Raw genomic sequence first — 15,198 nt, forward strand, 5'->3', positions numbered from 1 at the left:
CTCCCCTCAGCCAATCTGCGCCGTCCACCTCCCTCCCTCCGTCTACTTGTTGAACCCAATCAAAGCTGATTCGGTGTGCTGAAGAGTCGTGACGACTACCGGAAGTGTAGTCTTCGGTAGCTCTAGTCTTCCCCATCTCTGTGGTTAGCTGTGGAAAGGGGCGGGTGAGAGGGAAGCCGTTCGGAACGACAAGCGAGACCAAAGAGGCGGGAAAAGTGAATTTCAATTCGGTGAAATATCTTTGAGCATAGCTTGAATCCTACCCGGGGACGGAGAAGTTTTGAGGTAAGTTGGAGCTCCAGACCTAAAAAATGTAGCCTTTTAAACTAAAGCATAAGACGATAATAAAATAGAGCAAAATGGAGCAAAAAAGGACTATATTAATGCGATACAAAAAGCACAAAGAAAACGGCGAAGTACGTGGCCAGTGACCGTAAAACCTTAGATAATTTTTGGATATTAAACGGAAATCAAGAAAGGAAGGCAAACTATTTCACAGGTGTAATATTCCAGAAGTGCTTTCCCGCCCCCGTTAAAAGGGGAAATGGCATTGGGAGGGCAGCTTTCAGTGATGTTACATTTATTTGTTAAATTTATATATCTCACCAGGAGGTGGGTGTCTATGGCTTAAAATGTATGCGCACCTTAGAAATAATAGATAAATGTAGGTCTGGCTTCAGTTCTATGAGGCAGCTGGAGCTGAAGGAAGAGGGACTGGTGTGAATTCGAATTCGGATCCTAATTCGGGCTTCTCCGGCTCAGGCCCAACACTGCATTCTCTTTGTTTTTGAGGCGTTAAATAAGCTTGTGCTGCCCACTGTTGGGATTGACAGGAAAGTAAGGGCCCCAGTGTTAACTCTAGAACCTCTGACCTGTTTTTTTAGCATCTCTTTTTTCGCTTCAGTTGGCGAGAAGTTGATGAGAGAGAAAAGGTTGGGTTGCTATTGCTCGTGAAATGGAAGCCTGCACTGAGTACTCGGCAATACGCTTTAAGCAACGTGCCGTGATTGAGTTTTTGACGGCCAAAGGAGTCCCTCCAATTGAAATTCATCGCCGAATGCAGGCAGTTTATGGGGATGACTGTATTGACGTGAGTACTGTACATCGATGGGTCCAAAAATGTAAAGATGGGGAATCGGGAAGAATGGACTTGTCTGATCAAGAATGAAATGACAACAACCAACAAGTTTTCTATGAGAGGATGATAAACAGAAGAACAATCAGGGATCACTTAAAGGGAAATTGCTGTCCTGGCATTTTACAGGATTGAGCCGGTCACATTATTGTCCTTCTTCAGCACTGGAAGGTTTGTACAAGATAAAATTCTTGCTTGTTTATACCAGCACATAAATCTAAAATAGAACTAAATTCTGAAATTCTGGTCCATTCATGTTTGGTTGCCAAACAAAATAATCTGTTCATATTTTGGGGTGGAGTTTTGACATAGTTAAACAATTGGTATATTGTTTTTATTTATTATATATTGATAGGGGATATCCTTATCAGTGTGAAAGCATTTGGAAACCTACCAGATGATCTTATTCAATTTTCTGTTAATTGTATAACATTCCTGTTTTTAAAAGCCAACCAAGCACATATCTTTTTGAAAAGAAGTCCTAATAAATTTAACAGGAATTGCTCTGAGGTAAATGTGTATAGGTTTATTATTTATATTTTATAGCTGTTTATCTGGAAAGGAGAAACTGCTTCTGACAGTTCTGCTTTTGGAACTTACTGAACTTCGGTCATATTTGTCAAAAATTACTTTGTATAGATTTGTATAAGAAAACGTTACATTCATTTTTCACTACTTTCCATTTGGAAGTATATTTCAATTATGACTAATAAGCACAGTACGCTGATGCTTTTATTATAGCTTTCATCAGTTCTTATTGATGACTTTTTCATTATTGTTCCAAATGCTAAGTTCTCTCATAAAAATGGATTCTTTGGCAAAAAAAATTCAGAGGTAATTTTTCACTATTGAGAACTGCTGTATTGTTCAGAAAAAAGTATCCAAATTCAGTAATAAGTGTTTAGAGCCCTTTAATTAGAAAGAATTCTGGGGCTTAACAAGTTTGGCATCGGAATTTATTTAAAATTCAAAAACGCAAGGTTTGCAAGTTCCTATGTATATAAAATTCCCATCATCCAACAGCTGCCCAATGCAATGTTTTCTATCAAGTTTCTTCAGAAAAGCGGGTTGCCTGATTTCTGTAAATCTTGAATATTTGAATTCTTTAAAAATAGCTAGTTTTTAAATGTCTGATACATTCTCTAGTAATATAGTACTGCTCAGTTGCAAGCACATTCTCCTGTAATAAATCAGTCCATTTAATAACCATTTCAATAATGTGGAATTAGTATTCAGAATTTTATTTAGCTATCAAGTTGCATAGGCATTTTTATTTTACAAGTATCAATTTTGAATATATATATTTTTTTATCCAATGGGATTGGATATCTACTGAATGATTTATTTGATTTGTATGGCCACTCATTGTATGGCCACCTGCCTCTTTTCCTGTCCATAAGACTGGGTTGTTGTTTTCAAAATTTCCTCCTACTTTTGCAAGTATCATTTTTCTTTTTCTTTTAAAGAAGTTACATATATGATCATATGCCCAAATACTTGGAATAGTTTATCAGTTCTAATAGTAATCATGCTCTGTGCTAGACCATTTTATTTCAACAAGTGGTATGAATCCAACTTTTGTGATATATTCACCTAACCACGTTTTACTATGGCTTGGTTAATGGTATGTTTAGCCTATCAAAGAGAAGAATTAGTGGGGACATGACAGCTGTCTTCTAGTACTTGAGAGGCTCTCACAGAGAAGAGAGGACTGACGTATTCTCCAAAGCACCAAATGTAACAAGACGTTATGGGTGGAAGCTTATTAGAGATCCAGCCTAGAAGCAAGCAGAAATTTCTGACAGTGAGAACAATTAATCAATAGAATAGCTTGCCCCCTGGAATTGTGGGTGGTCCATCACTGGAGGTTTTCAAAAATAGACTGGACAATTCTTTGACCAGGATGATATAAGGTCTCCTGCCTTGGGCAGGGGTTGGACTAGAAGACCTCTGAGGTCCTTTCCAGCCCTAAGATTCTTTGTAGACTTCTCTATGTACAGGTATATTATCTGTGAGAATGTCCTAAAAAAAACAAGACAAGGCAGCAGCAGACTAGGCAACTGCCTCTTATCTAGCAGACTAGATAAGAGGCACCTTAGCTCACAGAAGTAATAGTGTAGCAAAAATCTCAGAAGGGACCCTCCTTAGTTTCTTGGAACATAAAGGCAAGGGGAGAAGAGATGTACTTTCTTATGGTAACCTTACAGTAACCTCATGGTTGGTGCTTCTTGTCTGGACTACCTCAAAGGGCTGACAATTTAGCACAATGTATGAAACCCAGTCCAATTAACTTACTAAAGACTGATTATTTTAAAACAATGTTCTTTTCAGGTATTTCTCAAGATGTCAATAAATCCAATGGTATACGAAGCCCAATTTTTTGGTTTTACCCCTCAAACATTCATGTTGCGGATATATTTTGCTTTTCAAGATCATCTTTCTCATATAATGCTGGTAGTGGAGAAAGTTATATTGAATAAACTAGAGAACATCTGTCCTAGTCTTACACCTACTTTAATCCGGAGGAGCACAGAAAAATTCTTTACTTTCATGAAGGAGCGCTTCGATAATCTGTTCACTAAGATGGAAGAACCTCTTTTAAGCACAGTTTTGAGCATCCCCAAGAACGTTTGTCTTCCAGAAGATAAACTCCAAGAGGAATTCTGCTACACAGCAAAACAGTTTCAAGAGCTGGAGAATGAAATCAGCCAGCTCGAAAGAGAACTTAAAGCTGAAATGTGTGCTGAGCAAGCTCTACAAGCAGAACTGGAAGAGCAAAAGATTGTCCAGGGGCACCTTGAAGGGATTCTACAATGGTTTGATGGTCTTGACAATATAGGCAGAAATGAAGGGACTGGAAACCTTAAAGAAAGCTTTGCTGCCTTGACAAAAACGGCTGCTAAACTGCATAATATTGTGCAGGAGGTAGAGGAGAAAATGAACAGACTGAGAAAGTGACTGTACAGCAATGTAATAAACACATTTCAATCCATTTTCTTTTTTTTCCCCCTTCAGAGGTATTTTCAAGAGGTTTGTCATGATTTATCTGCATAATTTGCAAACAGTAAGGAAAGGAATGAAGTTTAAAGCTCTTGATTAATGTCTTTTGCTTTAAGGAGTACGGCCATAGTTGTGGGAAAACTACATGGCAAGTGGAAGTAAAGTCAAGCTAGGATCCCATTTTAAGCCCTTAATAATTGAAATTGCTAAAATGATTCTGCAGGTTCTGCTCAAATCTTTATAAAGGGCACCAATTTAATTTTGTGTCCTGACTGTACAATGGATTATAGCATAAGAGAAAATGAAGAATCTTATAGTAGTTTAATGTTTGAAAAGAAGCAATAGGTAGTTTTGCATCTGGATTTCAAGTAACAGAAAACATCACAAAGTTAACAGCTTTAGAGGTAGTTTATTTCTTAAATTATATCCTGCCTTTCCAATTAACAAAACTCAAGTTGGTCAACAATGCAGAAAGTAAAAAAAATAATTAAAATAATGAGAATATTAATGAACAGTACCCACCTAGCTACTTATTTATACACAAAATACTATTTGAAGGAAAAAAAACTTTTTCATTTGTTGGCAGAAGGATAAGAGAAAGGGGAATCACACTGATCTTTTGGTGATTCAAAACAGATAGTAATGGAACTGTCTGAACCAATACATGCTGCTTAAAACTAGCTCTAGTCAACAGTACGACTGCGTATAATAAACCAGCTTTTTTTTTTTTTTACAAAGTCCAACAGAAAAAATTACACTGATTTTAAATGCAGCATATAACGCTAATCAGAATTAGTATTGGCAGGAATGAATACATTTGGTGTATTAGTGCAAATATGTTATACTGTGCGTTCAGGGATACATTACACAAGTATGTAATGTGAATAGACCAACTTATCCATATGAGCCACTGTTTTGCATCTGACTTGAATTTGATCTTTTAAAGCTAGCATGGGGGGAAATGCAAATGGAAGTACCTAATTTATATTACACATTTTGGTGGGAGTACAGCATCAATGTCAGGCTATTTTTAAGAAGATAGAAGGAACTACAAAATGATCTTTTATCTGGATCAGATACTATCATAAGGTAATTTCAATTACTTGATTTCAAAGAACTTTTCCTTCAAAATGTGGGAAATAGTAATATACCTGATGGTATATTCTTGTCCCTCTATCCCAGCTTGTCAGTGTTTAAATAATACAGTATTTTATATGAATTTTTCCTATACTATCCAATCTCTTTGCTAAGGTGGCTCTCAAAATAAATAAACATGCGTCAGTAATGCACCAACTTATACATCAAGGACTTCCCTAAACCCAAATTCTGGGATTTTCTGAAACGGAAACTACCAATGAACAGTTTTCCCATAGAACTCCAGAAAACCAGCATGCAACAGAAATCTGTATTTCCATTTTCAGTGGATCTTTATGCCATTGCTTACCAATAGGCAGCATTCTTTGGGACAAAAGGAGGCCAGGCTAAAAACCCTTTTGTGGAATAAGGGGTAGTGTCTTTCCTCTAAAATACATTGGGGCTACCAGAGACTTTCTAGTTATTGAGAGGGGTAATTTGACCTCCCCCTTTTAATCATAGCTCTGAATTTCAGCAGCATATTTGGGAGGAAAGCACTCCATGAAAGTACAGCTTTATTTCCAGATATTATTAAAAAGATGACATGCATTATGCTACTTTATGTAATCAACCAGGCCACTAGCCAGTGTTGTTTCCACTAATAGGAATTCAAAGTTGGTGACCGGTATGTTGGCCCAACTAATTGTACAATTGTTGGTCCTGGCCTTTAGACATGTCCAAGAATGAAATATAACCATCCCCTTCTGTTATCTGACCTCCTTTAAGCAAAAATGTCACCAGTTGGAATCTAGAAGATATTCTTTGCAAAATAGGTGCTTCACACATGGCAAGTCCTTTAACCCTTTATGAAAGTACATGCAATTTGGATCAACATTTCCAAGAATTTGTACAAAAAAGTGCTGCAACCAAAAAAGTCTCCAAATCTATAATACCCAGCTCTTATCATAAAAGGAGAGTGTTTATTCAAGCAGGATGCTTTAGAAAAAATAGCATAGATCCAGTTAAATTAAAAAAAATAAGGAACACCTTTTGTATTTCTATACATTGTGAACATTATATACATAAACACCCGTCTAAAGAAGAAGGGGGAGTCAACAGCAATGCCTTTCTACAATACTGCAGAATGTTATGCAGATGGAATTAAAAAATCACTGTCCAGGAATCGCAAGCCTAGAACCAAAAAATAAATGCAAGTTATTGTTTCTTAAATACAGTCCTTATTCATTAACAAAGTGCTGGTGTGTATTTTAATATAGATATGGCTTTCCCACTGAGCAACATTATGTAACTTTTTAAACATATCTTCCATCTTCTAAGTTTGGAAAACTATGGCACCTCTCTCTAGAGGGTTTTTCTCCCTCTAATGGTTAGGAAGGAAAACATTCTTGTAGCAAAACTGGGATACTCTACAGCAGGGGTAGTCAACCTTGGCTCTTTTATGACTCGTGGACTTCAATTCCCAGAATTCCTGAGCCAGCTTAGCTGGCTCAGGAATTCTGGGAATTGAAGTCCACGAGTCATAAAAGAGCCAAGGTTGACTACCCGTGCTCTACAGAAAAGTTAAGCTAGCTATTCTGATTTGTGTTCCAATTTTTTTTTAAAAAAACCCTTTACTTTTAGCCAATGTCTTTAAATAGAATAAAAAGATGACAAAAAAGTAACCATATGATGATTCCAGGCTTGTCCTTTAGAACTTGAAGGGTGGAACTGTTGAAAGTTTCAGGGTTAGGGTTACGATAAAAAAAAAATCCCAGAGGATGGAAGGGGTGAACCCAGAAAGCTGCATGGATGCAGCCATGGATATTTGAGCTCAGCTCAAGGACATCTTTACTTTTCAAGAGGGTGAACCTTGGCACTGGATTCACAACATTGTATATTAGAAACAATGCTTCTGATTTTAGTGGTAAAAATGCTTTGGGGGGGGAATTATTGGAGTGAATTGTCAGTGAATATTCTGACTGAATTGGGATTCTTACCTGACAGCTCATAAGAAGATTAGTTTCTCCTTCCATCATATTAGTTACGGTGAATTCAGGACAGTGCTGACAATGTTGGCTATGTTCCATCAGACCTTCTTCTAAGAGCAACTGGAGCTTTTCCTCAGTCATCCCCTTAAAAGAGAACAATCAAGTTTGGATGAGTCAAGCTGTTGCTTGTCCAGTTGCCAATTTGCCCTGATTCCCTTCCCTCACATGAAGAGAGTACAGGATGTTTTAAATCAGGTGCCAACTTGCATTCATACTTTTTCTAAGGACAGCTCTCAATAAAGCTGAAGGTCTATCTAATTAAGCATTTTGCTCTCTGCTATGGCGATCCAGATGCTATGGAAAGTTCACAAGTAGGGCATGAAGGCAATACCTTAATCTCTTACATGAAACCTCTGTTTTTATCTTACCGGTAGTCCTCCATCTCTAACCCCAACTGGGACTGGAATTTCCATGCGAAGCAATGCAGACATAAAGTGCAACCACATCGCTTAGCAACAGCATTTGTTAAATGAATGCCACCAGTCATTAGTCAAGGACCCACCCCAATCCAAGCCATTCCGGGCTTGGTCACTTCCAACCCTGAGCCTTGGTCCTTCCAAAGCAAGGGACTTCCTCCCTTTCAATTCCCCCCAAATGCCTATCCCCTTCCATCTCTGTCATTTTGGCTACCCTGCAGAGTTGTGCGGCCCTGGAACGCTTGCCATGTTGCGACTCAGGTTTCCTGGTGTGCTGTGACTTGAGGGCTGCAAGAAGCCCCTGAGCCACTGTGCAAAGCTTCAACCACCACTGGAAGTCTTAGCCATCCCAGGAAGCCCCAGCAGAATGGTGTAAAGCTGCTGCCCAGCAATGGAGTTGCTGCCCAGAAATTCCTTAACATTTGCTTACCAGGCTATTGATGCAGAGTCCACATTGGCATGCAACCATGTTACTCATCACACTGAGATTGTTCCTAGATGCAAAGAGAATCGCAACGATGAAAGTGAAAAGTAATTTATCTAGATTGCCCTCAAAGCCTTCACACATGAAGATCAAGTGAGAAAGGAAGTAAAAAACCCATCAACTGATAAACTAAATCAGAAGAGCATTCTGCTACTGTACTACCTTGAAAAGCTGATTATTTAAAACTAGAAGCCTTAAAACAATTTTAGGGTCAAATGTATATCTTCTGCAGAAATTGAGTGACTAAAACATGCCATGAATTGTTACTAAAGTCTACAAGGAGGAGGGTCAAATGACTGAAGAAAGCATTTCTTTCCCATAGTAATAAACCAGGTATGTTAGAAGAATTCTGAGTTGCTATCAGTCTAGCCAGTTTTCTCTAGGTGGGTTCTGATGTCTAGCAAAGGCATAGCTTTTAACACATAGTAGCCTATTCACAAGTCACAACAGCTGAGAAATTGGGATTTCCAGATGTTGAAATCAACTATGGGATATAAAACTAAGAACAAAAACTTTCCCTAGTCGAGCAACATGTGCAAAACAGAGGTCAGTAAGAGGGAGAGAACATAATCTGCAGAAATGGAAGTTATTTATTTAAGCTATGAACCAGTTACTGAACAGCATGACAAGGAAAATCAGAAAGGTGGAAGAATGGGAGGCACTTTCTGGAATCCTGAATATGGAGCCCTCCACACTGCCACATTATACTATAAATTCCACTGGTTAAGAAAATTAACCTTACTTCAGGATGCAAGTAAGGAAAAACCAAATTTTTGGTCTCCACTTATCTCTGAAGATGGAAGAAGGAAAATGTCTTCATAAAAAGAACTCGCATTATAGTACAGCAAAATGAAGCTGAACCTGCATCTGACACAACAGTCCAGCTTTGTAGTAGTGGTTAAGGTGTTGGTTTAGGAAACCAGGAGATTGTTTTAGTCCGATTCTAGTAACAAAAGGTAGCTGGTCACTCTCAGCTCAACACACTTCTCAGGGTGTTGTGGGGAAAATAGCAAAGAGTATTACATATGTTCTCCACCTTGACCCAAAGGTGCTTTTTCAAAAGGCAACTGGATTTTGTTTTCCCTTGAAGACATTTCACTTCTCATCCAAGAAGCTTTTTCAGTTCTAACTGAAGAAGCTTCTTGGATGGCTGAAGAAGCTTTTTGGATGAGAAGCGAAACGTCTTTGAGGAAAAACAAAGTCCATTTGCCTTTTGAAAAAGGGACAATCATGACCTGGATGACTGAGAATCTCCATAGACATTCTCCACCTTGAGTTATTTCTAAAAATAATAAGGTAGGATTTAAATAAATAAGTAAATAAATAATCATGTGGCCTGGTACCAGGCAGAGATTTTACAATTTGGCAAGAGGTTTCTCAAGCCAATCACTACTTCACCTTCTGCAAACAGGACAGATGATATGCTGTTCTACATCTAAGCCATCAAGCATTGCATTAAGGCAGTCCTCATCAAACTTCAGGCTTTGCTCATATTCCTCTATGGCCAGCTGTTCTACAAAAGAGAGCATTGCTGTTAATTGGTTAAATCTCTTTCAGACTGAGTTCAATTCCTAGTGACTCCATGGAGCTGAAAATTCCTGGCTTAGAAACTGGATTTTGATCCACTTTCTGATTAATATGACCCCGCCCAACCCATCTCACAGGTTGTTGTATTGGGGAAAAGAGGAAGGGGCATTAGGTATGCTGATCACCTGGAGTTATTTATAAAAATAACAAAGGTAGAATAAAAATAAATACATTTGTTAACTTCCTATTCCACTTTTTCGTAGTGCTTCGTGCAGCGGTCCATTTCTTTACTTTGCAATAACACTGTGAGGGAGGTTGAACTAAGATAGAGCGGCTACAAAGTCATTGACTTAGTTTCTAGGAATAGGATTGAATCTAATCTTGAGTTGATCACACCTTTCCATCATCACATTCTAATTCAGGTACATTTTTATCAGTATAGTTTACAAGCATGCACTGCTGAAGGGCCCATAGCCCTGAGATCCCCTAGTAAACTCCTAGATGACCCTGCTTGGCTTTTTTCAAATTTGCCAAGGTCCATTATGCACTGTGCTTTAGTAAAAACATTAATTAAAGCAGCAGTTATGAAAAATAAGCTTGGATACCTTGCAAGATCAGTTCCTGATGGATTTCATCCAATACAGCCAGTTCTTCAAGCATCTAAAGAGAAAAGCACTCAGTTAAGTGTTCTGGTCATAATATTTAAGGAAGGGAAATGGTATATGTGTGTGAGAGAGAGACACTTAGGGTGCTTGCATTTCATACATACTGTCTCCAAAATGAAGACTGGAAACAAATGTTTGCCCAGGACCCCTCCACCAATCCAAGCACATGGTACATACTTATTAGGCTCTCTCTACCAAAGATTCTCAGAACCCCACAATGAGTTCTAGTAAAAATCTTTCCCCTGCTTTCTTTCTTAGCTTTATCACATCAGGTCCATCATTCAAGAAGCTGGAAGGTATTTTGGCCTCCTCTAAGGCAGTGGTGGCGAACCTATGGCATGGGTGCCAGAGGCGGCACTCAGAGCCCTCTTTGTGGGCACGCGCGCCGTCGCCCCAGTCCTAAGCCTTCAGCTGGGTTTTATAAAACCTTTTCGCTTTAGGCCACCGCCGCCGTGTACAAAAAAAAAAAAGGTTCAATCAATCAGTCAATTTCAACTTCTCGCGGGGAAAAAAAAAGATCTTGCAAAGTTGGAATTGATTGATTGAACTTTTTGTCCCACCCAGTCTGCTGTTACCACCACAGCCAGGCCCACCCAATGGGCCACACCCATCCAATGGGCCACACCCATCCAATGGGCCACACCCACCCGGCACCCGACGATGCATAAGTGGGTTTTGGGTTGCAGTTTGGGCACTCGGTCTCTAAAAGGTTCGCCACCACTGCTCTAAGGTATACTTTTAGGTCAAGCCCATAATTCTTATTGGGACAATGCATTCTGACTATGGTAGAATGGTACGTTGCTTTTTTTAAAAAAAAAAAAAAAAGTAAGTATGTTTTTAACACAGCTTTTCTTATAAGGAATTCAAGATGTCATGCTTTCTCCATAGCACCAATTGAGCATTCATTTCCCCCACCCATCTAATTTATGACTGCTTCAAAATTTAGTATTTTTTCTTGGCTTTTCAAAATTATACATAATTTATTAAATTTACATGCTGCCTAATTCTCAATGACTGAGCAACTCACAGCAAAGAAATTATAGTAAAAATAAATAAAACAAAGTACAACATATTAAAAGTAAATTGCGTTTCTACTCACGTCCCACTGCTTATTTTTTCAAACTATCTTGAAATTGTTTTATAAATTGCTTTAAAAGCCTGATATGCAAAGGTACTTTCCACAAGTAAGTATAAAAGTATATACTTTTTGCTTAATAAGAAAACATGTAACATGTAAAACATATTTAGATGAATTGCTTTTAAAGCAAGAATAGGACATTCTTTCCAGTCCTAAACCTCCATTTCAAGCTGATGTGAAATAAAAATAAACTTTTAAATTGGACATATCTCAAAAGACTTGGCCCAGATTTGCAATTGCGATAATACCATCTTGTGAGATTTTCTGCCTACCTTTTGGCCCTAGGACCATTGCATGATGACATCAGAAAAGACTATTTGATCCCTTTAAGGCAGTGTTTCTTGGCTTTGACAGTTGAAGATCTGTAGACTTCACCTCCCAGAATTTCTTAGCCAGCACGGCTAGCTGAAGAATTCTGGGAGTTGAAGTCCACACTCGAAGTTGCTAAAGTTGAGAAACTGCTTTAAGAACATGGGACACCAGTCTTATGTCCTAACAAACACACCCACAACTTCTTCATACGGCACTAACCTGGGAAGAGTCCTGCTTTCTCAGAGAGGGTAGCTGAGAATCCACAGACTGCAAAGCTTTCCACTCAACTTCCATCACCTCCTGTACCAGCAAGGCTTTATTTGATCTGCAAGCTCCATTTTCTCCCACTTGACGATATCTTTCTAGCAACTTGGCCCGACTACTTTTCAGTCTCTCTACACAGCGCTAAAGGGAGAAAAAAAAATAATTTCGTATCAGCAGTTATTTCTAGATAGCCCCCCCCCCCCCAAAAGCCTTTTCTGGAAATAAAAAAAAAACCTTGTTTCAAGTTTCCTACAAGTAGCTCATTCATTTGGTGACCATTCAAAATTATAACAGCACCGAAAAAAAAGTGATTTAATAACTTTTTCACACAAGACAGCATCCCCATAGTCATGTGACCAAAACATAGATGCTTGGCAATGGCATGTATTTAGGATGGTTGCAGTGTCCCAGGGTCAACATGGACAACAACTGTGTTACTAATAACTGCAGTGATTCATTTAACAAACGTCCTGCTTAGCTGTAGAAATTTTAGGCTCAATTGTGGTTCTAAGTCAAAGGCTACCTGTATATTTCATCAGAGAAGAGGTGGCAAAAAACAAAGCAAGGAGATAAAGAATTATATACTATTCTACATGCTTGTCTCTATATGTGTATAAAATTGTATTTATATTACAGTGAATAAGAAAGCAAAATTCATGTAATATTATCTAATTAGATTATTTAAAACCTGGAACTGGGACGCAAACAGTCATTTTGCCTTTATTGCACATAACTAATTAGTTTAAACCAGTATGCAATTTACTGAAGTATGCTCAAAACCCAGAAGGCTTAGCAACCTCTGGATTTCACTGAGAATGGAATCAGGGCTTGAAGGATAATAACCGATTCAACTTATTTCTCTTAGTTCTGCACTTTGAGCAGCACTACCAGATAATCCTCGACTTACAAACACAATTGAGCCCAAAATTCCTATTGCTGTGCAAGACAGTTAAGTGAGGTTTACCCCATTTTACGACCGTTCTTGCTATAGTTGTTACGGGAATCACTGCAGTTAAGTAATAACACGTTAAGTGAATCTGGCTTCCTCATTGACTTTGCTTGTCAGAAAGTAGCAAAGAGTGATCACTTGATCCCCCAGGAAACTGCAACCGTCATAATTACATGCCAGTGGCCAAGAGTCCAAACTTTGATCACATCACCACAGGGAGACTGCAACAGTTCTAAGTGTGAAAAATGATAAGTCGCTTGTTTTCAGTGCCATTGTAACTTCAAATGGTCACTAAATGAATGGTTGTAAGTCAAGGACTACCTGTATATATGCCAACAGTACTATACGTTCTGTAAATAAATAACACTTCTACCTATTGATCACAAAACTCTCGATTATAAAATGAAACAAATAAAGTGACTGCACATAAAGTCATTTTAATTTTATATGACTGCTCCATCATTAACATCCATTTTAAAAACAAACATTAAAACAATTAAAGCACATAATTCCTGAGACTATTTTGACCTACACAGATAATTCCCTAAAAACGGGCTCGCCTAATGTCTTGCCACAATGCCTGAGAGAAGAGCCGGGTTTTTAGCACCCAACAAAAGATTGGCAGGGCGATGGCCATTCATATCTCAGGGTGTACTGTTCTACAGGGCAGATGCTATGAGAGAAAACCCACACCTTCTAGGTCCCATCAAATAACATTAATAGAAGGAATCCAGAGCATGTCTATCCTATACAGGTAGAAATAAATTGAGATAAGGAGTCCCAAAAGCAGTCAGCCTTGGGCTTTGTAAGCCAACCAGCTCCTTAAATTGCACTGGGAGCTAATGCAGCTTCAAAATGGTGTATTACACTGGCTAAGATGCACTCATATCTATTTGTCCTATTGTGTTTTGGACCAACTAGAGCTTCTGAATGATTTTCAAGGGCAGCATCAGGTACAGCTCATTCCAGTACAATTCAAATGCAAGGTAACCAAGGAATAAATTATTGTGAGCAATGTCTCTGATCCAGAAATGGATGCAACTGTACTGTCAGTCCCCTGCAGTTGCGCATTATAAAAGCTGAGTGAATAAAAAGACGCACAAGATGGATTTATGCAAAGGATTTCCTAGCTATAGTGGCTTTCTGCCCCTTTAGAGCAAGAGCTGAACCCAGTAGTTCCCTCCTATTCATTTTTGCGACAGAGACGAATACAAGATTCATGCTAGCCCCAATTTGAAATGAGGGGTCCTTGGTGTTCTCTGAGCTTGCTTGTTTTCTTGCAGACGTTGCATTACCCAAACTAGGTAACATCATCAGTGCTAATAAGAAGTGAAATTTCCTGTCAGTTTATTTTCTGGTGGCTTGTCCTGTTGGGTGTGTGTGTGTGTGTCTTACAGGTTCTTTGGTTGGGCTGTTTACTGTTGGCTCTTTGACAGTTTTTGATTGGGATATTGTTTACTTGATTGTTGGTCTGATGTTAACCTTGGAGTTACAAAATGGATATCCAAGCAACTTCATCAAAACGTCCCTGACCACTCAACCCAATACAGCACAATCAACACAAATCCTAAAAAGAATTACACTGCCACACATCAAGAATATCTCAGAAACCGCAAATAGACTACTACAACCACATGGAATCAGCATAGCAACAAGCCAGCCAAAGCCCTTCAAAACATCCTAAGCAAACCAAAAGACCCAGCAAGCCCAGAAGAAAAAAACAGGACTCATCTACAACATACAATGTAAGGGCTGCAACAACCACTATGTAGGACAAACAGGCAGAAGACTGGCAGAACACATCCATGAACAGCAACTAGTGGTCAAAAAACATTATGAAAATTCCCTTAATTTCACTACAGATAGACAGGTTTAACCATTGTTTCAATTGGGAAAATGTGACCATCCTAGACCAAGCCAAATCCAAAAAACACCAGGGAATTTCTAGAAGCCTGGCATTCTGACAAATTAGCCATCAATAGACACATAGACATTAACATCTATAGACTAAGCAAAATAGACAATCACCCAGCCCAAAAGGGAACAAAAAGACCCAAGCACCAATCCACCAGCAATCAGCACCCAGATCAGCATAACTCCAAGGTTAACATCAGACCAACAACCAAGTAAACAATACCCCAATCAAGAAACTGCCAAAGAAGCCAACAGCAAACAGCCCAACCAAA

At 38.7% G+C, this 15,198-nt stretch overlaps 2 protein-coding genes across 3 annotated transcripts in view; one reads left to right on the top strand and one right to left on the bottom strand.

The window, feature by feature from the left end:
- The first annotated feature begins 169 nt into the window (after window positions 1–169).
- Window positions 170–4,120, top strand: MIS12 (MIS12 kinetochore complex component). 2 transcript variants are annotated; one of them, XM_015826276.1, is made up of 2 exons: window positions 170–285; window positions 3,467–4,120. In XM_015826276.1, exon 2 carries the CDS (start codon window positions 3,479–3,481, stop codon window positions 4,091–4,093), a length of 615 nt encoding a protein of 204 aa, XP_015681762.1. In that variant the 5' UTR covers window positions 170–285; window positions 3,467–3,478; the 3' UTR covers window positions 4,094–4,120. The 2 variants fall into 2 exon arrangements, with proteins under 2 accessions (XP_015681762.1, XP_015681763.1); XM_015826277.2 differs by lacking the exon at window positions 170–285 and adding an exon at window positions 1,027–1,306.
- Window positions 4,121–4,527: 407 nt separating this feature from the next.
- RPAIN (RPA interacting protein) overlaps window positions 4,528–15,198 on the bottom strand; it is a 10,953-nt gene continuing 282 nt past the window's right edge. The window contains exons 2-7 of the mRNA XM_015826270.1: window positions 12,019–12,204; window positions 10,290–10,344; window positions 9,556–9,670; window positions 8,104–8,167; window positions 7,207–7,341; window positions 4,528–6,400 (exon numbers count right to left, since the gene is read on the bottom strand). Coding sequence (XP_015681756.1) covers window positions 6,371–6,400; window positions 7,207–7,341; window positions 8,104–8,167; window positions 9,556–9,670; window positions 10,290–10,344; window positions 12,019–12,204 — 585 coding nt within the window. The 3' untranslated portion in view covers window positions 4,528–6,370. The remainder of the gene's footprint in view (window positions 6,401–7,206; window positions 7,342–8,103; window positions 8,168–9,555; window positions 9,671–10,289; window positions 10,345–12,018; window positions 12,205–15,198) is intronic.

This window comes from Protobothrops mucrosquamatus, unplaced genomic scaffold (assembly GCF_001527695.2).
Source record: "Protobothrops mucrosquamatus isolate PMUCROS unplaced genomic scaffold, P.Mucros_1.0 scaffold3027, whole genome shotgun sequence".
NCBI lineage: Eukaryota > Metazoa > Chordata > Lepidosauria > Squamata > Viperidae > Protobothrops > Protobothrops mucrosquamatus.